Source organism: Pseudophryne corroboree, chromosome 1, assembly GCF_028390025.1.
Source record: "Pseudophryne corroboree isolate aPseCor3 chromosome 1, aPseCor3.hap2, whole genome shotgun sequence".
Taxonomy (NCBI): domain Eukaryota; kingdom Metazoa; phylum Chordata; class Amphibia; order Anura; family Myobatrachidae; genus Pseudophryne; species Pseudophryne corroboree.
Genome location: NC_086444.1, coordinates 1,065,627,430 through 1,065,653,785, shown reverse-complemented (window position 1 = coordinate 1,065,653,785; position 26,356 = coordinate 1,065,627,430). Strand labels below are relative to the sequence as shown.

Sequence of the window (26,356 nt, the reverse complement as noted above, 5' to 3'; positions counted from 1 at the left end):
GGTAATTCTCCCTGCTCCTGGCACGGCTTCTCTTAAAGAGCCGGCAGACCGCAAAATGGAAACGACATTGAAATCCATTTATGTTAGCAATGGTACACTGCTCAGTCCCACTATTGCCTGCGCATGGGTGAGTCGCGCTATTGAAAAATGGTCAGAAAGCGTGTCATCAGAAATTGACACGATTGATAAAGATGAGATACTCCTTAAGTTAAGGAATATCAAGGACGCTGCCGCCTACATGCTGGAAGCAATGAAGGATATTGGACTCTTGAGTTCACAAGCCGCTACCATGGCAGTATCGGCTAGGCGGGCGTTATGGATTCGCCAGTGGAACGCGGATGCAGACTCCAAAAGAAACATGGAGGCTCTCCCATATAACGGTGAGGCCTTATTTGGCGATGGCCTGGATGCGTTAGTCTCGGCGGCTACCGCAGGTAAGTCAACATTTTTGCCCTCTGCGCCTGCACCGGCAAAAAAGACCTATCACCCGCAAATGCAGTCCTTTCGGCCCAATAAATACAAAAAGACGATAGGTTCCCCCTTCTTTGCAGGTAGGGGAAGGGGCAAGGGGAAAGAAGCCTACAGCGGCTCCAGGTTCCCAAGAGCAGAAGTCTACCCCTAATTCTGCCAAATCCCCAGCATGACGCTGGAACTCCCTTGGTGGGGGCACGTCTCAAACTTCAGCCAGAATTGGATTCTGTCTGGCCTGGACCCCTGGGTGTTGCAAATAGTATCCCAGGAATACAAACTAGAGTTTCAAGACGTTCCCCCATGCCGATTTTTCAAATCGACCTTGCCATCTACTCCGCCAGAAAGAGAAGCAGTAACAGCGGCAATCCAAAAATTATGTCAAGACCAGGTCAGAGTCCTGGTACCGTTGTCACAACAAGGGCGGGGTTTTTATTCAAGCCTCTTTGTTGTTCCGAAGCCGGACGGCTCGGTCAGACCGATCCTAAATCTAAAAGATCTGAATTTCTTCCTGAAAGGGTTCAAGTTCAAGATGAAATCACTTCGGGCGGTGATTGCCAGTCTGGAGGAGGGGGACTACTTGGTGTTGGTGGACATAAAGAATGCTTACCTGCATGTTCCCATTTATCCTCACCAGGCTTATCTGAGATTCGCGATTCAGGATTGCCATTACCAATTCCAGACGTTTCCTTTCGGTCTCTCCACGGCGCCGAGGGTATTCACCAAGGTGATGGCGGAGATGATGGTCCTCCTTCGTCAGAAAGGAGTCAATATAATCCCTTATCTGGATGACCTCCTGATAAAGGCGAGATCCAGGGAGCAGTTATTACAAAACATATCCCTCTCCCTGTCAATACTCCAGCAACACGGGTGGATCATAAATTACCCAAAGTCACAGTTGGAACCGACAACAAGGTTGTCTTTCCTCGGGATGATTCTGGACACAGAAGTTCAGAGAGTATTTCTTCCGCTGGAAAAGGCTCTGAAAATCCAGAAAATGGTAAAACAAATATTGAAACCATCAAGTGTGTCGATCCATCAGTGCATTCGGTTGTTGGGGAAGATGGTGGCGGCCTACGAGGCCATACAGTTTGGCAGGTTCCATGCCAGAGTATTCCAGTGGGACCTGTTGGACAAGTGGTCGGGGTCACACCTACACATGCACAGAAAGATAATCCTGTCGTCAAAAAACAGGATTTCGCTCCTGTGGTGGTTGCACAGCTCTCACCTGCTAGAGGGATGCAGGTTCGGGATTCAGGACTGGGTCCTAGTAACCACGGATGCAAGTCTCCGAGGCTGGGGAGCAGTCTCTCAGGGAGAAAATTTCCAGGGACGTTGGTCACAACAGGAAGCCTGCCTTCACATAAACGTTCTGGAGCTAAGAGCCATTTACAACGACCTTCAACAAGCAGTACATCTTCTTCAAGACCGTCCCGTGCAGATCCAGGCGGACAATGTAACAGCAGTCACATACATAAACAGGCAGGGCGGAACGAAAAGCAGAGCGGCAATGACAGAGGCGACAAAAATCCTCCGCTGGGCAGAAAAACATCTACAAGCTCTGTCGGCAATATTCATTCCGGGAGTAGACAACTGGGAAGCAGACTTCCTCAGCAGACACGATCTCCATCCAGGAGAGTGGGGCCTCCACCAAGAAGTCTTCGCAGAGGTGACAAGTCTTTGGGGAATTCCTCAAATAGACATGATGGCTTCTCGTCTCAACAAGAAGCTTCAGAGATACTGTTCCAGGTCGAGAGACCCTCAAGCAGTAACAGTGGATGCACTGGTGACCCAGTGGGTGTTTCCGTCAGTGTATGTTTTCCCTCCACTTCCGCTGATGCCAAAAGTACTCAGGATCATAAGAAAGACAAGGGTTCGAGCAATCTTCATTACCCCAGACTGGCCAAGAAGGGCTTGGTACCCAGATCTTCAGCAGTTACTCATAGGAGATCCTCGGCCTCTTCCTCCTCGGGAGGACCTGCTGCAGCAGGGGCCGTGTGTGTACCAAGACTTACCGCGGCTACGTTTGATGGCATGGCTGTTGAGCGCCGTATCCTAGCCAGGAAGGGTATTCCTAAGGAGGTCATCCTCACCCTTATTCAGGCCAGAAAGGGAGTAAAATCAAAACATTACCACCGTATTTGGAGAAAATATGTGTCTTGGTGTGAATCCAAGAAAGCTCCTACGGAAGAGTTTCACTTAGGACGTTTTCTCCATTTTTTGCAGGATGGTGTGGAGACGGGCCTACGATTGGGATCAATCAAGGTCAAGATTTCGGCCTTGTCAGTGTTCTTCCAAAAACAATTGGCCTCTCTTCCAAAGGTTCAGACCTTCGTGAAAGGGGTTCTGCACATCCAGCCTCCATTCGTGCCTCCAGTGGTACCATGGGACCTTAACGTAGTATTGCAGTTCCTTCAATCGGATTGGTTTGAGCCTCTACAAAAGATAGAGTTGAAGTTTCTCACTTGGAAAGTGGTGATGCTTTTGGCATTGGCATCCGCAAGGCGGGTGTCTGAATTGGGGGCCTTGTCTCACAAGAGCCCTTACCTGATTTTCCATGAAGATAGGGCAGAGTTGCGAACTCGCCAACATTTTCTTCGAAAGGTGGTTTCTGCTTTTCACATAAACCAACCTATTGTGGTGCCAGTAGTTACTGACACATTCACTGATTCAAAGTCTCTAGATGTGGTTAGAGCTTTGAAAATCTATGTTGCTAGAACAGCTCGTATACGGAAAACAGAGGCTCTGTTTGTCCTGTATGATCACAACAAGATTGGCTGTCCTGCTTCCAAGCAGACTATTGCACGTTGGATTAGAAATACGATTCAGCAAGCTCATACTACGGCTGGATTGCCATTACCGACGTCGGTAAAGGCCCACTCCACTAGGAAGGTGGGCTCATCCTGGGCGGCTGCCCGGGGGGTCTCGGCATTACAACTTTGCCGAGCAGCTACTTGGTCAGGGTCAAACACATTTGCTAAGTTCTACAAGTTTGACACCTTGGCCGATGAGGACCTAAAGTTTGGTCAATCGGTGCTGCAGGGTCATCCGTACTCTCCCACCTGTACTGGAGCTTTGGTATAGACCCCATGGTCTTGATGTCGTCCCCAGCATCCTCTAGGACGTATGAGAAAATAGGATTTTGATAACCTACCGGTAAATCCTTTTCTCCTAGTCCGTAGAGGATGCTGGGCGCCCATCCCAGTGCGTACTTTACCTGCAGTTTAGTTATTACAGTTACACAAGTTGTGTTATCTTGGTTTCAGCATGTTGCTGCAATTAGTTCATGCCTGTTGGCGTGTGTTATGTTGAATGCCATGTGTGCGGCATGTTTGAGGGTGTGAGTTGGTAGATATCTCACCACTAGTTAAGTAATTCCTTTCCTCGAAATGTCAGTCTCCCTGGGCACAGTTCCTACAACTGAGGTCTGGAGGAGGGGCATAGAGGGAGGAGCCAGTTCACACCCAATGAAAAGTCTTTAGAGTGCCCATGTCTCCTGCGGATCCCGTCTATACCCCATGGTCTTGATGTCGTCCCCAGCATCCTCTACGGACTAGGAGAAAAGGATTTACCAGTAGGTTATCAAAATCCTATTAGTGCTAGGATGGGGAGGGGGGAGGGGGGGAGTCAGAAAATATGCAGTCTCCTTAAAAAGTTATAAATAGTCCTGTTAGTCTGATGCATACTTGCCTACTCTCCCGGAATGGCTGGGAGGCTCCTAAAAAATTGAGGGGCGCTCCCGGCCACCCGCAAAAGTTGGCAAGTCACCCGGCCAAAGCCAAGACCCTGCAACACCCAGAAGTAGCACACATATCCCCCACAGCGGGGGGTGCCGATTCAGTGTGAATCGCGTCATCATGATCCCGCCTCCTGCTCCACTATACCGGTAATCTCGGCATAGTGTAACGGGACCGGGGCCATGATGACGCGGTCATGCCGCCACCGCCCCCCAATAGAGCATCATATTTTGCCTTATCACACCATCTGCTGCATCGACTTGGCTGCCTCCTCCCGGAATATGTGAAAGGAAAATGGCCTAAGGGCCTAATTCAGCTTCAGTTGCAGTTTTGCTAAAATAGCAAAATTACAACTGCTTACGTCCATTGCCACCCCTCTGACACCCACTGCTGTCAATCACAGTGCGATCTCATCCTTCCGGGATGCGATTGCACTGTGAAAGTCCGCATACGGGGGCAATTTTTGGACTATTTTGTGTTTAGCTGAATCGGGGCCTAAGTCATTACCAAGGTTGGACTGAGACCTGGGAATTTGCCGACTTGCTAGACCCTGCACATTCCTGGCTCTAAGTCTGAAAGGGGTATTAGTGAAGCAGTTCGTAGCTAGCAATGGGATTTTAAATATCCTTGTGCCTCTACTGACCCGCAGCATACACAATATAACAATACAGTGTGTCCGCAGAAATAATAAAATAATATAGCATGCTAGCTTAACCAGCACTGGCAAGGTTAGCGGCCCATGGCAGAGATCAGCCTATAATGTCTCTTGCCACCTGCTGCTTTCATCTCTTTTCTGGTGCCCAACTTTCTGGTATATGGAGCGAGGTTCATAGGTAGTTATATGCTGCAAGCCTCTGTCTGCTGCTGTCAGCACTCAGTTGTTTGGGCTTCACCCGGCGTTCTTAGCGTGTGCGCTGCGCTGCACTAAGGGATTGCCGCTTACGTTCACTGACTTCAACTCGCTGGTCTGACTTCCATTAAGAGTTGGGGGGGGGGTCTGAAAAAAGCAGTGAGAGCTTGGAATTGGATTGCAAATGCAAATCGCACTAACACTTTGCCAATAAACAGCATTTTGCAGCTTGCACAAGGCATCTCGCACGTAATTGATTGACCCTCTAGTGTGTATGTATGTGTACATACAGTGGTGCTTGAAAGTTTGTAAACCCTTCAGAATTTTCTGTATTTCTGCTGAAATTTGGCCTAGAACCACCTTAGAGTTTCACACAAGTCCTAAAAGTAGATAAAGAGAACCAAATCAAACAAATGTGACAAAAAAATTAGATGTGCTCATTTTTTTATTGAGGAAAATGATCCAATATCAGATATCTGTTAGTGGCAAAAGTATGTGAATGTTTGCTTTCAGTATCTAGTATGACCTTGTGCAGCAATAACTGCATGTAAACGTTTCTGCTAATTGTTGATTAGTTCTGAACATCAACTTGGCTTCAACTCTGTTACTGTATGTTGGTGGGTTTCCTCCCATGAACTGCTTTCTTCAGATCCTTCCACAACATTTCAATTAGATTACGTTCAGGACTTTCCAAATAGTTTACATTTATTCTTCTTTAACCATTCTTTGGTTAAATGACATGGGGGCTGGGCCAGGCGCAGCAAAACAGGCCCAAACCATGATACCACCACCGTCGTGTTTCACAGATGGTATGAGGTTTTTATGGAATGCAGTGTTCTCCTTTCTCCAAACATAACGCTTCTCATTTAAACTAAAAAGCTGTATTTTGGACTCATATGTCCACAAAACATTGTTCCAGTAGCCTTTTGGCTTGTCCAGGTGATCTTTAGCGAACTGCAGACGGGCAGCAACATTATTTTTGGCGAGAAGCGGCTTCCTCTTTGCAATCCTGCCATGCACATCATTGTTGTTCAGTGTCCTTCTGATGGTTGACTCGTGCACATTAACATTAGCTAATGTGAGAAAGCCTTTAGCTGCTTAGTGGTTAACTTGGGTTCCTTTATGACCTTGCAAACTATTAGTGAGACAGCCTCAGGGTGAGATGTATCAAGCATTGAAGAGAGATAAAGTGAAGTTGGCCAATCAGATTCTAAAGCTGGGTATACACTAGACGACATGTGTACCCAGCCGATTTGGTGGTTGACAGCAGGGCTGACCAGAAGACATCGCTAACGACGGCTGGGATGCGCATACTTGGCATACACACTTACTGATATGTGCAGATGTGAACAATATGTCGGACTGATCCGCCGGATTGGACGACATATCTCCTAGTGTATACCCAATTTAACTGTTATTTATCTAGCATGATCTTTGAAATTACTGATGCTGATTGGTTGCTTTGGGCAACTACTCCACTTTATCTATCTGCAAGACTTGATACATATCCCCTTCTATGTCTTCCTTATTACATAAAAATAGAAAATTGCATCAATATGGGAGTGAATACAAATTCAATTTAAATGTTTATGATTTATGGCTGAACATTCGGCAGCTGATTGCATAGTCCTCATTATGCTGTCATGATGATGGGCCTATTTTTATGATAACGCCTGCGGCTGTAGTCCCATTTGTCCCAGGCTGGTAATGTGATGCCTGCACTAAAATTAAGATGTGTATCTCTCCTAGATTATACCACTATAGGGTATGATATCATGTATTCCCTATATAATACACTGTAATGTCATACAGAAATGTACGGGCATTGTTTACAAACTTCTCACAGGGGCCAGGGAATCTTCTGCTTCCACAACATGATGCCATAGCTGATCATGTGTCAGGAGTATTTGACATTTTGTGTATTTTGTATTCACAGATTAATTCTTGCGACCATAATCTGAACATTTGCTGTGAACTGCTTGAGTTGAATTCGAGGATCCAGGGACAGCTGTTCACCATTCTCAATGTTACAGCCCGGGAAGGTAACATAACCTCTCATATCTGTCAGCAGAGGGGAAATTATCAAGCAGATATTTGCTGCAGACAGCAAAAATGAAATAAAAAAATAAAAGTGTTTACTTTAGAGATATTTTAAAAAGATATACAAATATATATATATATATATATATATAATATCAAGTTTTGTGTTCCATTCCATTATTTGAATTCCAGTCGACAGTAAAACTCTAACTTCGAGGAGTAAGATGGTGGATTTGGTGAGGAACAGTAGAGTGTACCGGAACTTTGGCAAGGCTGATGCAGGTCCGGGGTTCCGCAGGCAGGGTCCATCCCCTCTCTCAGAAGTACCCCCACTTGAAAGCAGCACCCAACCCCCTGCTAGTTCTATCCATGATTGGTTGGAGGTTGGGGTTGCATCCTCTATTCCACAGACTGCGGGTGTGAATCTTGGCTGTGGCGTCATAGCTACCGTCACACTCCCAGTGTAACACTAACATGGATGATCAGCAGCTTCACATGTACCATGGCCACTGACATGTAGAAGAAGTGGCCAATGGCCCATGTGGAAGTTCCGCAGATGACATTAAAACACAGAATAAGTGACATTTTCTTAATTTGTTAGTGGCTTATCTGGCACCATTGCATGGGATGCAGCAGCTATGGGGTGTGGAAGCGACGGCATTGATAGTAGTTATTACAAGTGAGTGTAGGCATTAATAGTGGGTGTATGTAGTTTTGCCATTTCTTGCACCTATGTGATCTAAGAAGGGCAGAGAGGGAGACCAAAGCTCCCAAAGTCAAAGTTTGGTAAATTCGGCTAAAAAGCAAAGCAGCCCCCATAGACGTGAACGAAAATGGAGAAAGCAGCAGATATCTCCGATATCTATTGCAGTCCCCAGTACATACATTCAGACACCGTGATTCGAAAAAGTTTGGTAACCACTGGGTTAATGTATTTTGATGAATGAAACATTTAAAATACAATGAAATGACATGGGAAATAGTTTTGGCGGCCAGCCTGTTACTGAGAAACTGTAAACCTTCTAGACTTTATACGGGAAGGAAACCACGTGAAAGTTTACTTGAGTGTAGTACAGGTTGAGTATCCCATATCCAAATATTCCGAAAATACGTAATATTCCGAAATACGAACGTTTTTGAATGAGAGTGAGATAGTGAAACCTTTATTTTTTGATGACTCAATGTACACAAACTTTGTTTAATAGACAAAGTTATTTTAAATATTGTATTAAATGACCTTCAGGCTGTGTGTATAAGGTGTATATGAAACATAAATGAATTGTGTGAATGTAGACACACTTTGTTTAATGCACAAAGTTATAAAAAATATTGGCTAAAATTGCCTTCAGGCTGTGTGTATAAGGTGTATATGTAACATAAATACATTCTGTGCTTAGATTTAGGTCCCATCACCATGATATCTCATTATGGTATGCAATTATTCCAAAATACGGAAAAATCTGATATCCAAAATACGTCTGGTCCCAAGCATTTTGGATAAGGGATACTCAACCTGTATTTATATTTCTCTGTTTTTATCTTTTATTTTAAGAAACTGTTTTTCATTTGTATTTTTGCATGTCAACTTGTTGTTAATGTTTTTATGTAATAAGCATTATTGGGTAGATTTACTAAAGCTTATAAAATGAAAAGTGGAGGTGTTTCCCATAGCAGTAAATCAGATATTAGCGGTCATGACTCATTTCTCTGTTTCATTCTAGAAAATGATGTACAGAATCTGATTGATTGCTATGGGAAACATCTCCACTTGGCTGTTTTAGAACTAGTAAATCTACCCCTATGACTTTGATTCATATTAAAAGCCATTTAATAATAATCTGTCTTTGTGTTAATACCTCATGTGTCAGGTAGGCTTGAATTTTATAATGCTCCATATGTGCAGGAAGTTATTTGGTTTACAGTACATACAGTAGATTACCTTATGTTGTGACTTCCTAAGAGTGTCAGCTCTCGAACTACATAGTCATAGGACTGAGATGGGTTTATATGGGTTTTTGTCAGTTTTAGACGGGCCAGGTAGTTTTTGTGTTGATTATCATACCCACTTGATGTGTCTCGTTGTGACAAAACCATGACAACATAATATGAGGTCTGACAATTAAATTTGCAAACTCATCATGAAAAAAAGTGCAACATACCTCATTGCTCAATGTGGTCACCTTCAAAATACTCTCCCTGGGAAGCTATGCCTAGTACACCCTTCAAAACTATTTTGGAACTAGTTTTGTGGAATGGCCTTCAGAGATGCTGTCGCATTACTCCTGATATCATCAATGCCTTCTAATATTTATCTTTGGGAACAGAAAAAAAATCATTGGGGCTAGATTTAGTGAATAGGGAATGTGTTATAAAACAGTTATTTGTTTGCTAGCTAAAAACTCCCTCACAGGCAGTGATGCAAGATCCATGAGTTGTTGGCAAAAAGTTTGGGTTGTTTCTGTCTAACTTTTTCATGCAGCCTCAGTTCGGATTTTCCTGTTTGTTTGTCAATGTTCACTTGCTCTACTATGATTTTCACTCACAATTTGACAAACTTTTGCACTGTTTTCTTAAGTTCTGCTTGTTGCTGGCTATCCTGATCTCTCATCGTCAGTGACGCTTTCTCTACCCTCAGAAAAAATGTTTCACCCACTTGTAAACTGCTGTTTTCTTCATAGCATTATCCCCGAAAACTTGCACTACTAGCTCCCTGATTTCCACGTTTGCTAAGTTTAACAAGAAATGAAATGTTCGTTCGTTGTTCTAATTTAAGCTCCAACATTCTTGCAACGGCACACCAAAACACAGACAATAGTAAACTCCACTCAGAAAGAGACTGCCATAGGTCAAAAACAACAAAGTTGTGAAACGCTAATATGTCAACGTCATCAAACCATACTGAGGTTTCTGTCCAGTGCTGCCACGGCAAGCTCACTGTAGCAACTTTGCAGACTCTTACATTTTGATTTAAGTTGATTGGATTTGGAGCCATGCATGAAGAGGAATTATTACATCCCAGGACGATTAATATGCACTTTTTATAGTAAACGTATTCTACATTTTACTTCAACTCCAATTGTGGAACTTCAGAAACTGAAAAGTTTTAATATGTATATATCAATAAATATATTTACCAATGTGCTTGTTAAATGTTAAGATTGTGTAAACTAATGACAAAAAAAAAAAAATTCTGTAAAAAATGAACATGGTCAAATGATTTTGCTAGACATTCCTGCACACTAGGTATAAAAACATGCCACCGCTTCTCTTTCAGGTGGTCAGTATGCAGGCGTGGAAACACTGAAGAGCCGCTTTTTGCCCTGGCTGGGTACCTGCTTCTCTAACGCCTCACCAGGACTGTATGCTGATAACAGCTTCTCTCACCTTCAGGTACAGAGCCAGCAAGTGGACAGTGAGGTCTGTCATTTTTCCATCATGTTCTGATCATAGCTGGAGTATAGACATGTTACTATAAAGGATGAATAAACCTTGACCTGTATAATTAATATCCCATTTGTGTTATGGCCATCAAACTGGTTAAGGATGTTAGTTACTACCAAGAGTGCAAGAGATTATTATCAAATAATATATATGCGGTATGTCCCAGGGGATGTAGTCAGAATCCCGATGGTCACAATGCCGACAGATGCCGACTGTAAGTATTAGGGTTAGGATTAGGCACTAAGGGGAAGGTTAGAGTTAGGCTTCAGAAGGGGTGGGTAAGGACTAGGGTTAGGGATAGGTTTAGCTCACCGTGATTATGCTGTCGGGATTCTGACCGCCGGGATCATGCTGTCGGGATTACGTTGTTTGGATTCTGACCTTCAGGATCCCGACCGCCGGTATCCCTGCATGTGTAAATTGTTATATTCAGATGAAACATTTTGCAGCGAATAGCGGTTATAAGTAATTAGAATTAATAAGTCTAGGACTTGATAATAAATAGACCGCTTTGTGTGTTCGGTTATAGCGACCTAACTCCTGTATCATTCTTCGAGGAAGAAGCGTAGCGTGATACATACACCAGCTACCTGCACTTTCTCCTGTAGTCTCTGGATTGTAGAGACTAGCTGTGGGAGTACAGCAGTGACGTGCGGTGGGGTGAGGAATAATGCTCATATATTGTGTGCAAATCTGGCTCTGGTACTAACCAGTGCCTCCTGAGAAATTTGCCTCACTGCACGTCCCTGGAGTACAGGGACAGAGCGACAAATAGAAAGTGTCTTTCCTATCCTGTATACTATACTCCAACTTTTAGTCACCACATTCCTCATACCGGAAAAGTCTTTCACTAAGGTGCAAACCATGCCGACACTCCCAGTCTTTCATTCTGCACAGATCTATTTATCCAACTATTTTCTTAGTTATACAATAGTTGTCATAATTTTGTTGTAGAATATCTTGATTGCATTGGTTGCAATGTGCCTAGAAGTGCGTTTTCCCACATAATGTGCACATGGAAGTGCACTACTCTAAATCTGTCTGCACATTATGTATCTGTCCCCCAGCTGCAGCACAGCATGGTTTTGACAAGGTGCTAAATTGCATCTTCTTCCTGGATTTATTCCTATCTCTTCTCCAGTTTAGGCTGCTTATCCCTGCTGGTCTGTTCCAGCATCATATGAAATATCTATCACAATGCTTCAAGAGAGAAAAATGTCATAGCCTTGATATCTTATAGGAGGACATGGCTGTATGGTTATACTGCTTTACCATGGTCTGTTTATGCTTTCAGCCAAAGGCAAATGATGACATTAATCATGTCAAAAAATAGAACAACTAACATATAACTATACTTTTCCACTCACTCATGCATGGTCCTCGTTGATGCTTATACAATGTACTGTACAATTTCCAGGGACACTCTCTCTTTTGGGTATCAGTCTCTAAGCTTTGGTCCCCATTATTATCCTAACATTACTCTTGTACCAGCTATAATCGTGGTCTTTGGGTACAGAATGAGCACAGAATTCTGGAGAACTTTGGGCCTAATTCAGACCCGATCGTTGGTACAACAGCGATCACAGCCTGAAGCCCTTTCTGGAGTGGGCACGCGCAGTGGCCACACTGCGTGTGTGCACCCATTAAGACCCAGTGAGCTATGAAAGCATCTCACTGGTGCGATCGTCTCTGCCTGAATGCCTCCTGCAGGGCGGGAGGTGACGTGCCAATGGCTTTAGAATGCCGCTGGTGGGGTGAGGTCCAGACAACGCAAGCGTGTCTGGACCGTTGCGGGGACGGGCTGCGGCTGCTGCGTGATGTCACATGCAGCCGCTGCGACCCAGAACATGACGGGTAGCCGCCTGCCAGCGCAGCTATGCTGCGCAGCTAGGGAGCTACTTGGCGGGTGCGAAAGCATCGCTGCCGTGCAATACTTTTGCACCCGTGCGAGGGGGGGTAGGGCCTGACATGCGGGGTGGACTGGCCCTGTGCTGGGCGTCCCCCCGCATGTCATAGAAACTGATCGTAGATGTGATAAATTTAGCACATCTACGGTCAGGTCTGAATCACCCTCTTTGAGCGTTAGCAGCAGTGTGATGGTGGTGGAAGTGTGATGGTGGCACCAGACTGGACATGTTCTGCAGCCATCCAGTAGCATCTACCACCTTCACTACACACCTCTTCCTACTCCAACAAGTCCTAATTTACTGGGACAAGTAGTCACTCAGAAACCAGTTACTTGTGTACATTATGGATTTGGAACCATTTGTATCTGTTTGTTTCTATTTTGATTTAAATGACAATTATCTGCCGATGTTTCCATGACTACTGTCAAGTGATGCTTTTTGTTAACTGGAGAAACCTTTATTTTTCAGGAATCACTAGAAAGGGACAAAAGACTGAGGGAACTGTCATCCTCTCAAGAGAAAGAACTGCAGAAACTAGAGACCCAGTTAGCGTCTGCTCGTGTGGAACTTAACTCAGTGAGACAAGAGTGAGTCAAATGTCAATAGCGGCTTAAACCATACTGGTTGCACAGAGCTTGGTCTGTGTAACAGGTACTAGTATGCATGCAAATTAAAATCACCCCAAATTGCAGGGACAGCTTGTGATTACTTACTAATAATACTTACTAGGGATGGGGCAGTACGGACAGTGTAGTGGTTAGCATTACTGCCTCACAGCACTGAGGTCATGGGTTAGATTCCCACCATGGCTCTAACTGTGTGGAGTTTGTATATTCTCACCGTACCTGCGTGGGTTTCCTTCGGGTACTGATACACAAGGATAGATGCTACCTATTGCATAATGGTCCACCAGATTGCTAGGTTCTTAATGGGTTGTATGATATGATCACCCAGCAATGTTGGCCAAGTGTCAGGAGGGTGTGAGAGTAAAGAAAGACAAGTTATGTGTACTGTACAGAGAGGATGTAATTATATAGGGAAGCACTGAAGGTTATGTGAGTGGGTCTGAATTTGATAGACTTGTCTGAAGAGGTGAGTTTTCAGGGGACGTTAAAAGGTTTGAAGACTAGAGGTCAGTCTTATTGTGCGTGGGAGGGCATTCCACAGAATGGGTGAAGCCCGGATAAAGGGGGTCGTTACGAGTTGATCGTGCGCTAGCTAGTTTTAGCAGCCCTGCAAACGCTATGCCGCAGCCCACTGGGGAGTGTATTTTAGCTTAGCAGAAGTAAGAACGCATGTGCAGCCGAGCTCTGCAAAAACAGTTTGTGCAGTTTCAGAGTAGCTCTGAACCTACTCAGCGCTTGCGATCACTTCAGCCTATTCGTGTCCGGATTTGACGTCATACACCCGCCCAGCGAACGCCCAGCCACGCCTGCGTTTTTTCAGACATGCCTTCATTTTTGCAAACACTCCCTGAAAACGATCAGTTGACACCCAGTAACGCCCCCTTCCTGTCAATCTTCTTGCGGCCGCCAGTGAACCTGAGCACAACCACAAAGAGCTTTGTACCCGTACGTCGCGCGTGCGCATTGCGGGGCATACGCATGCGCAGAAATGCCATTTTTTCACCTGATCGCTGCGCTGCAAAAATCGGCAGTGAGCGATCAACTCGGAATGACCCCCAAAGTCCAGTCATTTTGAGTGTGAACAAGTAATGCATGTGGATGAGAGACGCAGATCTTGTGCAGAGCGGAGCGGTCGGGTAGGGAGATATTTTGAGATGAGTGAAGAGACGTATGTTGGTTCAGTTTGGTTAATAGCCTTGTATGTAAGTAAAAGTATTTTATATTTAATACGGTAGAATACCGGTAACCAATGGAGGGACTGACAGGGCAGATCTGCAGACGATGAACGTCAGTATATGTAATATATAAAGATATATAGAAAGAATAGACAAAGTACTGTATATACATTGTAGAAGACATGTCTTAGAGGTGGGAGTGTAATTTGGTCATTAGTGGGGTCATAACTTTAAGCGCTGGTCATTGGCACAATGCAGATGGCAGAAAGGAGCGTGAGGAAGAGGTGGTGGGTGAGAGGAAGTCAGACTGTATGTTCTAGTAGTCAGGGTGGGAGGTAATGAGAGGGTGAATAGGCGGTTTGATAGTGTTATGGATGAGAGGGTCTAATCTTATGTTTTGAATTAAGAAATGTCAGGCTTGGGAGAGGGACTGAATGTGGGGAATGAAGAAGGAGTCAGAGATGACAGTCAGGCAGAAGACATGAGGTAGTGGAGAGCATAGTGTTTGTTGTCTGTGGATGGAGAGATGTGGAGATTTTAGAATGAGGGAGGAGAATAAGCTCTGTTTTAAATGTGTTGAGGATAATTTTGGGACTCAGTTGACAGTATAGAAGAGAGACAATTGAAAATACGAGAGAGAGGAGATAGAGAGAGACACAACTGGTGGAGAGAGAGGAAGGGGGAGGAGGAGGACTTGTACAGGTAGGAAGAATGGTGTCACAAAGGTTAACAGAGTGAGTAATTTACAGGATTATAGGAAGTTTCAAGCAATGGAAACAGCAGGGTAGGATGGGCAAGAAGAAGTGAGCTGTAGACTTGGCAGAAAGAAGATCATAGGTGACTTCAATAAGGGCAGTTTCTGTAGAATGCATTGGATGGAAGACAGATTGAGGAGTGACTGAGTGCATAGGATGCTGTCAGGTGATTATAGTTAAGCCGCTCAAGTTGTCTGGAGGCAAACCAAAGCTATTTTGTGTAATCTTCAGGTTATCATTTATGTTTACCTCTGCAGTAAATTCTATGGCTAAAGTTCTACATGTGCAGTTCCTATATTTCTCTGACGTCCTAAGTGGATGCTGGGGACTCCGTCAGGACCATGGGGAATAGCGGCTCCGCAGGAGACAGGGCACAAAAATAAAGCTTTAGGATCAGGTGGTGTGCACTGGCTCCTCCCCCTATGACCCTCCTCCAAGCCTCAGTTAGGTTTTTGTGCCCGTCCGAGCAGGGTGCAATCTAGGTGGCTCTCTTAAGGAGCTGCTTAGAAAAAGTTTTTAGGTTTTTTATTTTCAGTGAGTCCTGCTGGCAACAGGCTCACTGCATCGAGGGACTTAGGGGAGAGAAGTTCAACTCACCTGCGTGCAGGATGGATTGGCTTCTTAGGCTACTGGACACCATTAGCTCCAGAGGGAGTCGGAACACAGGTCTCACCCTGGGGTTCGTCCCGGAGCCGCGCCGCCGACCCCCCTTGCAGATGCTGAAGATTGAAGGTCCAGAAACCGGCGGCAGAAGGCTTTTCAGTCTTCATGAAGGTAGCGCACAGCACTGCAGCTGTGCGCCATTGTTGTCACACACTTCACACCATAGGTCACGGAGGGTGCAGGGCGCTGCTGGGGGCGCCCTGGGCAGCAATGTATAATACCTTTTATGGCTAAAAAATACATCACATATAGCCCTTGAGGCTATATGGATGTATTTAACCCCTGCCAGATATCTCAAACTCCGGGAGAAAAGCCCGCCGGAATAGGGGGCGGGGCTTATTCTCCTCAGCACACAGCGCCATTTTCCTGCTCAGCTCCGCTGTGAGGAAGGCTCCCAGGACTCTCCCCTGCACTGCACTACAGAAACAGGGTAAAACAGAGAGGGGGGGCACTTTTTTTGGCGATATTTTATATATTTAAGCTGCTATAAGGATACAACACTTATATAAGGTTGTTCCCATATATATTATAGCGCTTGGGTGTGTGCTGGCAAACTCTCCCTCTGTCTCCCCAAAGGGCTAGTGGGGTCCTGTCTTCGATAAGAGCATTCCCTGTGTGTCTGCTGTGTGTCGGTACGTGTGTGTCGACATGTATGAGGACGATGTTGGTGTGGAGGCAGAGCAATTGCCGATAATGGTGATGTCACCCCCCAGGGAGTCGACACCGGAATGGATGGCTTTGTTTATGGAATTACGTGATAATGTCAGCACATTACAAAAATCAGTTGACGACATGAGACGGCCGGAAAACCAGTTGGTACCTGCCCAGGCGTCTCAGACACCGTCAGGGGCTGTAAAACGCCCTTTACCTCACAAGCAGCCCCTGCCCAGGAACAGAAGCCCTCCCAGGGTTCTGCAAAGCCCTCAGCATGACGCTGGGGCTTTACAAGCGGACTCAGGAGCGGTGGGGGGTCGACTCAAGAATTTCAGCGCACAGTGGGCTTGCTCACAGGTGGACCCCTGGATCCTGCAGGTAGTATCTCAGGGTTACAGGTTGGAATTCGAGAAGTCTCCCCCTCGCCGGTTCCTAAAGTCTGCTTTGCCAACGTCTCCCTCAGACAGGGCGACGGTATTGGAAGCCATTCACAAGCTGTTTTCTCAGCAGGTGATAGTCAAGGTACCCCTCCTACAACAAGGAAAAGGGTATTACTCCACGCTATTTGTGGTACCGAAGCCGGACGGCTCGGTAAGACCTATTCTAAATCTGAAATCTTTGAACCTGTACATACAGAAATTCAAATTCAAGATGGAGTCACTCAGAGCAGTGATAACGAATCTGGAAGAAGGGGACTTTATGGTGTCCCTGGACATAAAGGATGCTTACCTGCATGTCCCAATTTGCCCTTCACATCAAGGGTACCTCAGGTTCGTGGTGCAAAACTGTCATTATCAGTTTCAGACGCTGCCGTTTGGATTGTCCACGGCACCTCGGGTCTTTACCAAGGTAATGGCCGAAATGATGATTCTTCTTCGAAGAAGAGGCGTATTAATTATCCCTTACTTGGACGATCTCCTGATAAGGGCAAGGTCCAGAGAACAGCTGGAGGACGGAGTAGCACTAACCCAATTAGTGCTGCAACAACACGGGTGGATTCTGAATTTTCCAAAATCTCAGTTGACACCGACAACACGTCTGCTGTTCCTGGGAATGATTCTGGACACGGTTCAGAAAAAGGTGTTTCTTCCGGAGGAGAAAGCCAAGGAGTTATCCAAACTTGTCAGGAACCTCCTAAAACCAGGAAAAGTGTCTGTGCATCAATGCACAAGAGTCCTGGGAAAGATGGTGGCTTCTTACGAAGCGATTCCATTCGGCAGATTCCACGCACGAACTTTTCAGTGGGATCTGTTGGACAAATGGTCCGGATCGCATCTGCAGATGCACCAGCGGATAACCTTATCACCACGGACAAGGGTGTCTCTTCTGTGGTGGTTGCAGAGTGCTCATCTGTTAGAGGGCCGCAGATTCGGCATACAGGACTGGGTCCTGGTGACCACGGATGCCAGTCTGAGAGGCTGGGGAGCGGTCACACAGGGAAGAAACTTCCAGGGAGTATGGTCAAGCCTGGAGATGTCTTTTCACATAAATATACTGGAGCTAAGAGCGATTTACAATGCTCTAAGTCTGGCAAAACCCCTGCTTCAGGGTCAGCCGGTGTTGATCCAGTCGGACAACATCACAGCAGTCGCCCACGTAAACAGACAGGGCGGCACAAGAAGCAGGACAGCAATGGCAGAAGCTGCAAGGATTCTTCGCTGGGCGGAAGATCATGTGATAGCACTGTCAGCAGTGTTCATTCCGGGAGTGGACAACTGGGAAGCAGACTTCCTCAGCAGACACGATCTACACCCGGGAGAGTGGGGACTTCATCCAGAAGTCTTCCACATGATTGTGAACCGTTGGGAAAAACCAAAGGTGGATATGATGGCGTCCCGCCTCAACAAAAAACTGGACAGGTATTGCGCCAGGTCAAGAGACCCTCAGGCAATAGCTGTGGACGCTCTGGTAACACCGTGGGTGTTCCAGTCAGTGTATGTGTTCCCTCCTCTGCCTCTCATACCAAAAGTACTGAGAATTATACGGCAAAGGGGAGTAAGAACGATACTCGTGGCTCCGGATTGGCCAAGAAGAACTTGGTACCCGGAACTTCAAGAGATGCTCACGGAGGATCCGTGGCCTCTACCTCTAAGACGGGACCTGCTTCAGCAGGGACCGTGTCTATTCCAAGACTTACCGCGGCTGCGTTTGACGGCATGGCGGTTGAACGCCGAATTCTAAGGGAAAAAGGCATTCCGGAAGAGGTCATTCCTACACTGGTAAAAGCCAGGAAGGAGGTGACTGCACAACATTATCACCGCATTTGGAGAAAATATGTTGCGTGGTGTGAGGCCAGGAAGGCCCCCACGGAGGAATTTCAACTGGGTCGATTCCTACATTTCCTGCAAACAGGATTGTCTATGGGCCTCAAATTGGGGTCCATTAAGGTTCAAATTTCGGCCCTGTCGATTTTCTTCCAGAAAGAATTGGCTTCAGTTCCTGAAGTCCAGACTTTTGTAAAAGGAGTACTACATATACAGCCCCCGGTTGTGCCCCCAGTGGCACCGTGGGATCTTAATGTAGTTTTGGATTTTCTCAAATCCCATTGGTTTGAGCCACTCAAATCGGTGGAGTTGAAATATCTTACATGGAAAGTAACCATGCTACTGGCCCTGGCTTCAGCCAGGAGAGTATCAGAATTAGCGGCTTTATCATATAAGAGCCCATATCTGATTTTCCATTCGGACAGGGCAGAACTGCGGACGCCTCCTCATTTTCTGCCTAAGGTGGTGTCAGCGTTTCACCTGAACCAGCCTATTGTGGTGCCTGCGGCTACTAACGATTTGGAGGATTCCAAGTTGTTGGACGTGGTCCGGGCATTGAAAATATATATTTCAAGAACGGCTGGAGTCAGAAAGTCTGACTCGCTGTTTATATTGTATGCACCCAACAAGCTGGGTGCTCCTGCTTCTAAGCAGACGATTGCTCGTTGGATTTGTAGCACAATTCAACTTGCACATTCTGTGGCAGGCTTGCCACAACCAAAATCTGTCAAGGCCCATTCCACAAGGAAAGTGGGCTCATCCTGGGCAGCTGCCCGGGGGGTCTCGGCATTACAACTCTGCCGAGCAGCTACGTGGTCGGGGGAGAACACGTTTGTAAAATTCTACAAATTTGATACCCTGGCTAAAGAGGACCTGGAGTTCTCTCATTCGGTGCTGCAGAGTCATCCGCACTCTCCCGCCCGTTTGGGAGCTTTGGTATAATCCCCATGGTCCTGACGGAGTCCCCAGCATCCACTTAGGACGTCAGAGAAAATAAGATTTTACTTACCGATAAATCTATTTCTCGTAGTCCGTAGTGGATGCTGGGCGCCCATCCCAAGTGCGGATTGTCTGCAATACTTGTACATAGTTATTGTTACAAAAAAAAAATCGGGTTGTTATTGTTGTGAGCCGTCTGTTCAGAGGCTCCTACGTTTGTCATGCTGTTAACTGGGTTCAGATCACAAGTTGTACGGTGTGATTGGTGTGGCTGGTATGAGTCTTACCCGGGATTCAATATCCTTCCTTATTGTGTACGCTCGTCCGGGCACAGTATCCTAACTGAGGCTTGGAGGAGGGTCATAGGGGGAGGAGCCAGTGCACACCACCTGATCCTAAAGCTTTATTTTTGTGCCCTGTCTCCTGCGGAGCCGCTATTCCCCATGGTCCTGACGGAGTCCCCAGCATCCACTACGGACTACGAGAAATAGATTTATCGGTAAGTAAAATCTTATTATTGTTCACTTTCTGTTATTTTTACAGATTATATTCCCTCTACTAAGGGGAGCGGAGAGTTTGCGGGGGAAAGGGGTAGAGATGACTTGTGACTCTTATACATTGTGTATATTGAGTCTTTTCTCTCCCTTCTGTTTGTACATTTAGCCTGCTTGAAACTCAAATGGAGCTCGAGGAGACTAAAACTAAATCGGCGACCACACTCTTGGCCGCAGAGGAGGAGATACTGCAGATTAGAGCTGAGTAAGAGAAATTACAATGAATTCCCTCTCATATTGTAATAGGATCTCAGTCATTTAAGATGTACGGGGGAGATGTATCAAACCTCAGAGAGCGATAAACCACCAACTAATTAGCTCCTAACTGTAATTTTTCAAACACAGCCTGTAACATGACAGTAAGAAGCTGATTGGTTGGGACTTTATCCACTCCCCCACAGTGTATTCTCTTAAATGTAATCTTAGCTTGTTAATGATTAATTTGATTATTTGACTTAATAATGTCTGTCTGTATCCACTCCTCTCTTGTATCTGTAATATCAAACTCTGAAATGTATTATTAAACCTTCAAGAACACACCGAGCTGTCACATTGTTAAACTGTATACTGTCATTTGTTGCCTCAATAGTATTTTTTATTTTGTTAGGAAATAATTGATGACTGGGGAGAAATGTATCAAACCTTCTAAAAAGTGGAGAAGTTGCTAATGGCAAACAGTTAGATTATACCTATAATTTTATAGCATGTACTTAATAAATATTAGCTAGAAGATCATTGGTTGCTATTGGCAACTTCTCCACTTGTCCACTCTTTAGAAGGTTTGATACATTTTCCCCATAGGAACAAATTTGTGCTATCCGCATGACACAGTTCCATTAACACAAAAACCTTCAACATAAGTACTTAATAGAGCCCATGATGCTGGCCACATGACTGGATTGTGTCATCTGACCCTATGGGCACATGACCAGCTCTGTGGCACAAATATATTCCGTTTGGTAGTAAGGCTGACCACCACAGATAACTCATGAAGTGTGGACAAAATCTAATTATAAACATACATCTTTAACATGAATTACTGTATCTAGCCTATATTACTTCAAAACTAATTGCTGTATTTATCCTGGTATACTGGAAGATAAGCAGGAATAGAGAAGTAGGACACGTAGTGCAAGGGATGTGTCCCAGATAATTTAATATTATAAGCTTACTATATTTTCTTATATTTTAGAACTAAGTAATTACTTGTCAGTTACTAACTACTTTTGCATGCATCTTAGGCCAAGTAGTGATTAGGGCGACAGGCAATCTGGCCGATGGTCAGGAGAATTTACCCTTTATTCCAGACCATACCAGATTTCCCGTACAAACTGTCCAATGCAAGGAGCGATGGAACAATCTATTAGCTCCTTCCTTCATTACACTGCACCTAGGGAGTAATTCAGATCTGATTGTAGATGTGCTAAATTTAGCTCATGTACAATCAGTTTCTCAGACATTCGGGGGGACCCCCAGCACATGGCTAGTCCGCCCCGCATGTCTGGCTCAGCCCTCTCTCCCCCCCCCCGCACAGTTGCAAAAGCATTGCACAGGGGCGATGCTTTTGCACCCGGTGAGTAGCTCCCTGCCTGCGCAGCCTAGCTGTGCTGGCAGTCGGCTATCGCCGCGTTTCTGATCGCAGCGGCTGCATGTGATGGTCTGGACATGCCTGTGTTGTCAAACAGTCCGGACATGCCTGCGTTGTCCAGACCGCGCGCCCACCAACGGTGTTTTAACACCATTTGGCATGCCCCACGACTGCCTCTGCCTGTCAATCAGGCAGAGGCGATCGCAGCCCTGAGATGCTTATAGCATCTCACTGGACTCCCGGGGTGTGCAGCTGCACAAGCGCACTCCGCAAAGGGCTTCAGACTGCGATCGCTGCCGCAATCCAGTCTGAATTAGGCCCCTCGTCGCAAACGATATCTTTTGGTTGGCCTTGCTGCACGGCCGACCAGAAGATGTCGTATGCGACGCGCAGGTGCAATTGTGCATACACACTAGACAATATGCATGATTTGCCGTTCCGATAAGGCAAATCGTGCCAACAGCGCTCTAGTGTGTACCCAGCCTTAATGCAAAAGTTATAATATATAATGCATACTAATTTAATCACAGGTAGGAAAGAGATAAAATGGAGAGAGATAAATTACCGACCAATCAGTTCCTGTTGTTTTTCACACACCGCCTGTAAATTGGCAGTGAGATGCTGATTGGTTGGGACTTGATGTCTTGCCACTTTATATCTCTCCAATTGTGCAGATGTCTTTAACTTGACACCTTTGATACTTACAGTTTAAGGATGGCTCATGACAAAGCAGAGCTGAGGAATCTGGACTCGGTGGAAGATTATGAACGTCAGATACGGCTGCTAAAGGATGAGATCTCCATCTTGTCTGCTGAGAAGAGTATACTGCACGGCAGGTACTGCGTGACAGCAACAGTATACAGATGTGAACCTCACCAGTTTATTCATGTTTAGCATAATATTATAGTATAGAAGCTTGCATTTAGTAGGACAGCACATGCACCACAAACCAGTAAATTGGCATTATTTAATTTAAAAAGATATCATTATTATTCATGTAATTATACATGATGTTCCCAACATATGTGTGTGTTTCAGTTTTCTTTTTCATGTTCAAGACTTTCCAGAAGCCGCTCTCCCAGCCCGATCCGCCACTCCAGCAGATCAGCCAGCCGCTCAGCCAGCCCATTTACCAGGAGTGAGTCGCCTACTGGTGCCCAACTTACCAATGCCTCTCGCCACAGCCGACTAATATCCAGGTTTAACGACATCTATGCCAACGACCGCCTGGATGCGCAGAACCTCCTGAGACGTTACATTGAAGACCTGGAGATGGTCCAGAGAATCATTTTTATTGCCACTGTGGTATGTAATTATATACACTGGTCGTTCAATTAAAACTTAGGGGGAGATGTACCAAGCCTTCTAAAGAGTGGAGAAGTGGACATCTTTCAGTATTTATACTGGGTCAAAATAAATCCTGCCTACCAACCTGCAATCATTCTTTAGAAGAAAAAATAATAAGATATCTACGTAACTAAGGAGACAATGTATCAAGTTTCCTAAAGAGTGGAGAAGAAGTGGTCAGGGGAAAAGTAGCCCATAGCAACCAGTCAGGTTCTACAAATCATTTTATAGAATGTAACTGGTAAATTCTAGCTAGAAGCTGATCTGGTTGTGATGTTCAACTTTTTCACTTTTTAGGAGGCTTTATACATCTTCTCCTCAGTTACCTCATTCTTTTTTCCTGTAGAAAATCATTGCTAATTTGCAGGTTGGTAGGCAGCCTTTCTTTTGACCCAGTAGAAATGCTGAAAGAAAGATGTCCATTGCGCAGGGGGTAACCAATCAATTGTCATATTGTTACTATATAAACAAAGGTGGTTTGTTTTAGCCTGTATCCTGTTTCTGTACAGGAATCTTTCCATGCTGCCAAGCTGGCATTCAGACAGTTCAAGCTTCGAGTACGAAAGTCCCTGTCTCCATCTCACATGGGCCCCGAATCTCTGGAAGATGCTGTGATTGACTACATTGTCCGCAACCTGGATCTCTATGATGTCCAATCCAGTGTTAATGTAAGGTTTATTGCTTTTATTTGTTCTTGAGAGACCAAACAAAGGGGGTCATTCCGAGTTGTTCGCTAGCTGCTTTCGGTCGCAGCGCAGCGTTTAGGCAAAAAAGCGGCATTTCTGCGCATGCGTATGCGGTGCAATGCGCATGCGCGATGTACTTTCACAACAGCCGTAAGACTTTCACACAAGGTCTGGCGAAGCTTTTCAATCGCACTGCTGGCCGCAGAGTGATTGACAGGAAGTGGGTGTTTCGGGGAGGTAACTGACCATTTTCGGGGAGTGTGTGGAAAAACGCAGGCGTGTCAGATACAAACGCAGGCGTGCCTGGGGAAATGCAGGCGTGGCTGGCCGAACCCAGGGCGTATTTGTGACGTCAAAACAGGAACTAAACATTCTGAAGTGATCGCAAGCTAGGAGTAGGTCTGAAGCTGCTCAGAAACTGCTCAAAAATGTTTCTCTAACGTCCTAGTGGATGCTGGGAACTCCGTAAGGACCATGGGGAATAGCGGGCTCCGAAGGAGGCTGGGCACTCTAGAAAGATTTATGACTACCTGGTGTGCACTGGCTCCTCCCACTATGACCCTCCTCCAAGCCTCAGTTTAGATTTTGTGCCCGGCCGAGGTTGGATGCACACTAGGGGCTCTCCTGAGCCCTTAGAAAGAAAGTATAGTTTAGGTTTTTTATTTTCAGTGAGACCTGCTGGCAACAGGCTCACTGCAGCGAGGGACTAAGGGGAGAAGAAGCGAACTCGCCTGCTTGCAGCCGGATTGGGCTTCTTAGGCTACTGGACACCATTAGCTCCAGAGGGATCGACCGCAGGCCCAGTCCTTGGTGTTCGGTCCCGGAGCCACGCCGCCGTCCCCCTTACAGAGCCAGAAGCAAGAAGAGGTCCGGAAAAACGGCGGCAGAAGACATCAGTCTTCACCAAGGTAGCGCACAGCACTGCAGCTGTGCGCCATTGCTCCTCATACACACTTCATACTCCGGTCACTGAGGGTGCAGGGCGCTGGGGCGGGGCGCCCTGAGAAGCAATAATAACACCTTGGCTGGCAAAAACTCCACAATATATAGTCCCAGAGGCTATATATGTGGAAAATACCCCTGCCAGAATATGGAAAAAAGCGGGAGAATAGGCCGCGGAAAAGGGGCGGAGCTATCTCCTGCAGCACACTGGCGCCATTTCTCCTTCACAGATCCGCTGGAAGGAAGCTCCCTGGCTCTCCCCTGCAGTCTACACTACAGAACAGGGTAAAAACAGAGAGGGGGGGGCACTAAATTTAGGCGCAATATATATATTATATAAAAAAGCAGCTATAGGGGACATAACTCAGTTAGTCCCTGCATTATATAGCGCTCTGGTGTGTGCTGGCATACTCTCACTCTGTCCCCCCAAAGGGCTTTTGTGGGTCCTGTCCTCATTCGGAGCATTCCTTGTGTGTGTGCGGTGTGTCGGTACGGCTGTGTCGACATGTTTGATGAGGATAATGATGTGGAGGCGGAGCAGATGCCTTTAGAAGGGATGTCACCCCCTGCGGGGCAGACACCTGAGTGGATGGGCTTATGGAAAGTAATGAGTGCACGTATAGACTCCCTATATAAGAAAATCGACGACATGCCAAATGTGGGACAGCCGACTTCTCAGCTCGTGCCTGCCCAGGCATCGCATGGGTCATCAGGGGCTCTAAAACGCCCGCTACCTCAAGCAGACCCAGATGTCGACACTGATACTGACACCAGTGTCGACGACGATGAGTCTAACCTGATGCCCACTAAGGCCATTCACTGCATGATTGAGGCAATGAAAGAGGTGTTACACATTTCTGATATAACTACAGGTACCACTAAAAAGGGTATTATGTTTGGAGAGAAAAAATTACCTGTAGTTTTTCCCCCATCAGATGAATTAAATGAAGTGTGTGAAGAAGCGTGGGCTTTCCCTGATAAAAAATTGGTAATTCCTAAGAAGGTACTAATGGCGTTCCCTTTCCCGCCAGAGGATAGGTCACGTTGGGAAACACCCCCTAGAGTGGATAAAGCGCTCACACGTTTGTCTAAAAAGGTGGCACTACCGTCTCCGGATACGGCCGCCCTCAAGGAACCTGCTGATAGAAAGCAGGAGGCGATCCTGAAGTCTGTATATACACACACAGGCATTATACTTAGGCCAGCTATTGCGTCAGCTTGGATGTGCAGTGCTGCCGCTGCGTGGTCAGATAAACTGTCAGAAAATATTGACACATTAGACAGAGACACGATCCTGTTAACCATAGACCATATAAAAGACTCAGTCTTATATATGAGAGATGCACAGAGGGAAATCTGCCGACTGGCATCTAAAGTAAGTGCATTGTCCATTTCTGCTAGGAGAGGCTTATGGACTCGCCAGTGGACAGGAGATGCGGATTCAAAAAAGCACATGGAAGTGTTACCATATAAGGGTGAGGAATTATTTGGGGATGGTCTCTCGGACCTAGTTTCCACAGCAACGTCTGGGAAGTCAGCATTTTTACCCCATGTCCCCTCACAGCCTAAGAAGGCGCCGTTTTATCAGGTTCAGTCCTTTCGGACCCAGAAAAACAGGCGTGGAAAAGGCGGGTCCTTTTTGTCCAGAGGCAGAGGTAGGGGAAAAAGGCTGCAACAAACAGCAGGTTCCCAGGAGCAAGAGTCCTCCCCCGCTTCTTCT

General features: G+C 45.9%; 1 protein-coding gene across 6 annotated transcripts in view; it reads left to right on the top strand.

The window, feature by feature from the left end:
• Positions 1-26,356, top strand: part of SPATA18 (spermatogenesis associated 18) — a 65,284-nt gene that overhangs the window by 20,807 nt on the left and 18,121 nt on the right. For 4 of the 6 annotated variants that reach the window (XM_063920943.1, XM_063920940.1, XM_063920941.1 and 1 more), the window contains 7 exons: positions 6,992-7,097; positions 10,370-10,512; positions 12,912-13,030; positions 20,183-20,278; positions 22,369-22,497; positions 22,720-22,966; positions 23,518-23,676. In XM_063920943.1, the coding sequence (XP_063777013.1) occupies positions 6,992-7,097; positions 10,370-10,512; positions 12,912-13,030; positions 20,183-20,278; positions 22,369-22,497; positions 22,720-22,966; positions 23,518-23,676 (999 nt within the window). The remainder of the gene's footprint in view (positions 1-6,991; positions 7,098-10,369; positions 10,513-12,911; positions 13,031-20,182; positions 20,279-22,368; positions 22,498-22,719; positions 22,967-23,517; positions 23,677-26,356) is intronic. The other 2 variants (XM_063920942.1, XM_063920945.1) reach the window with 2 other exon arrangements.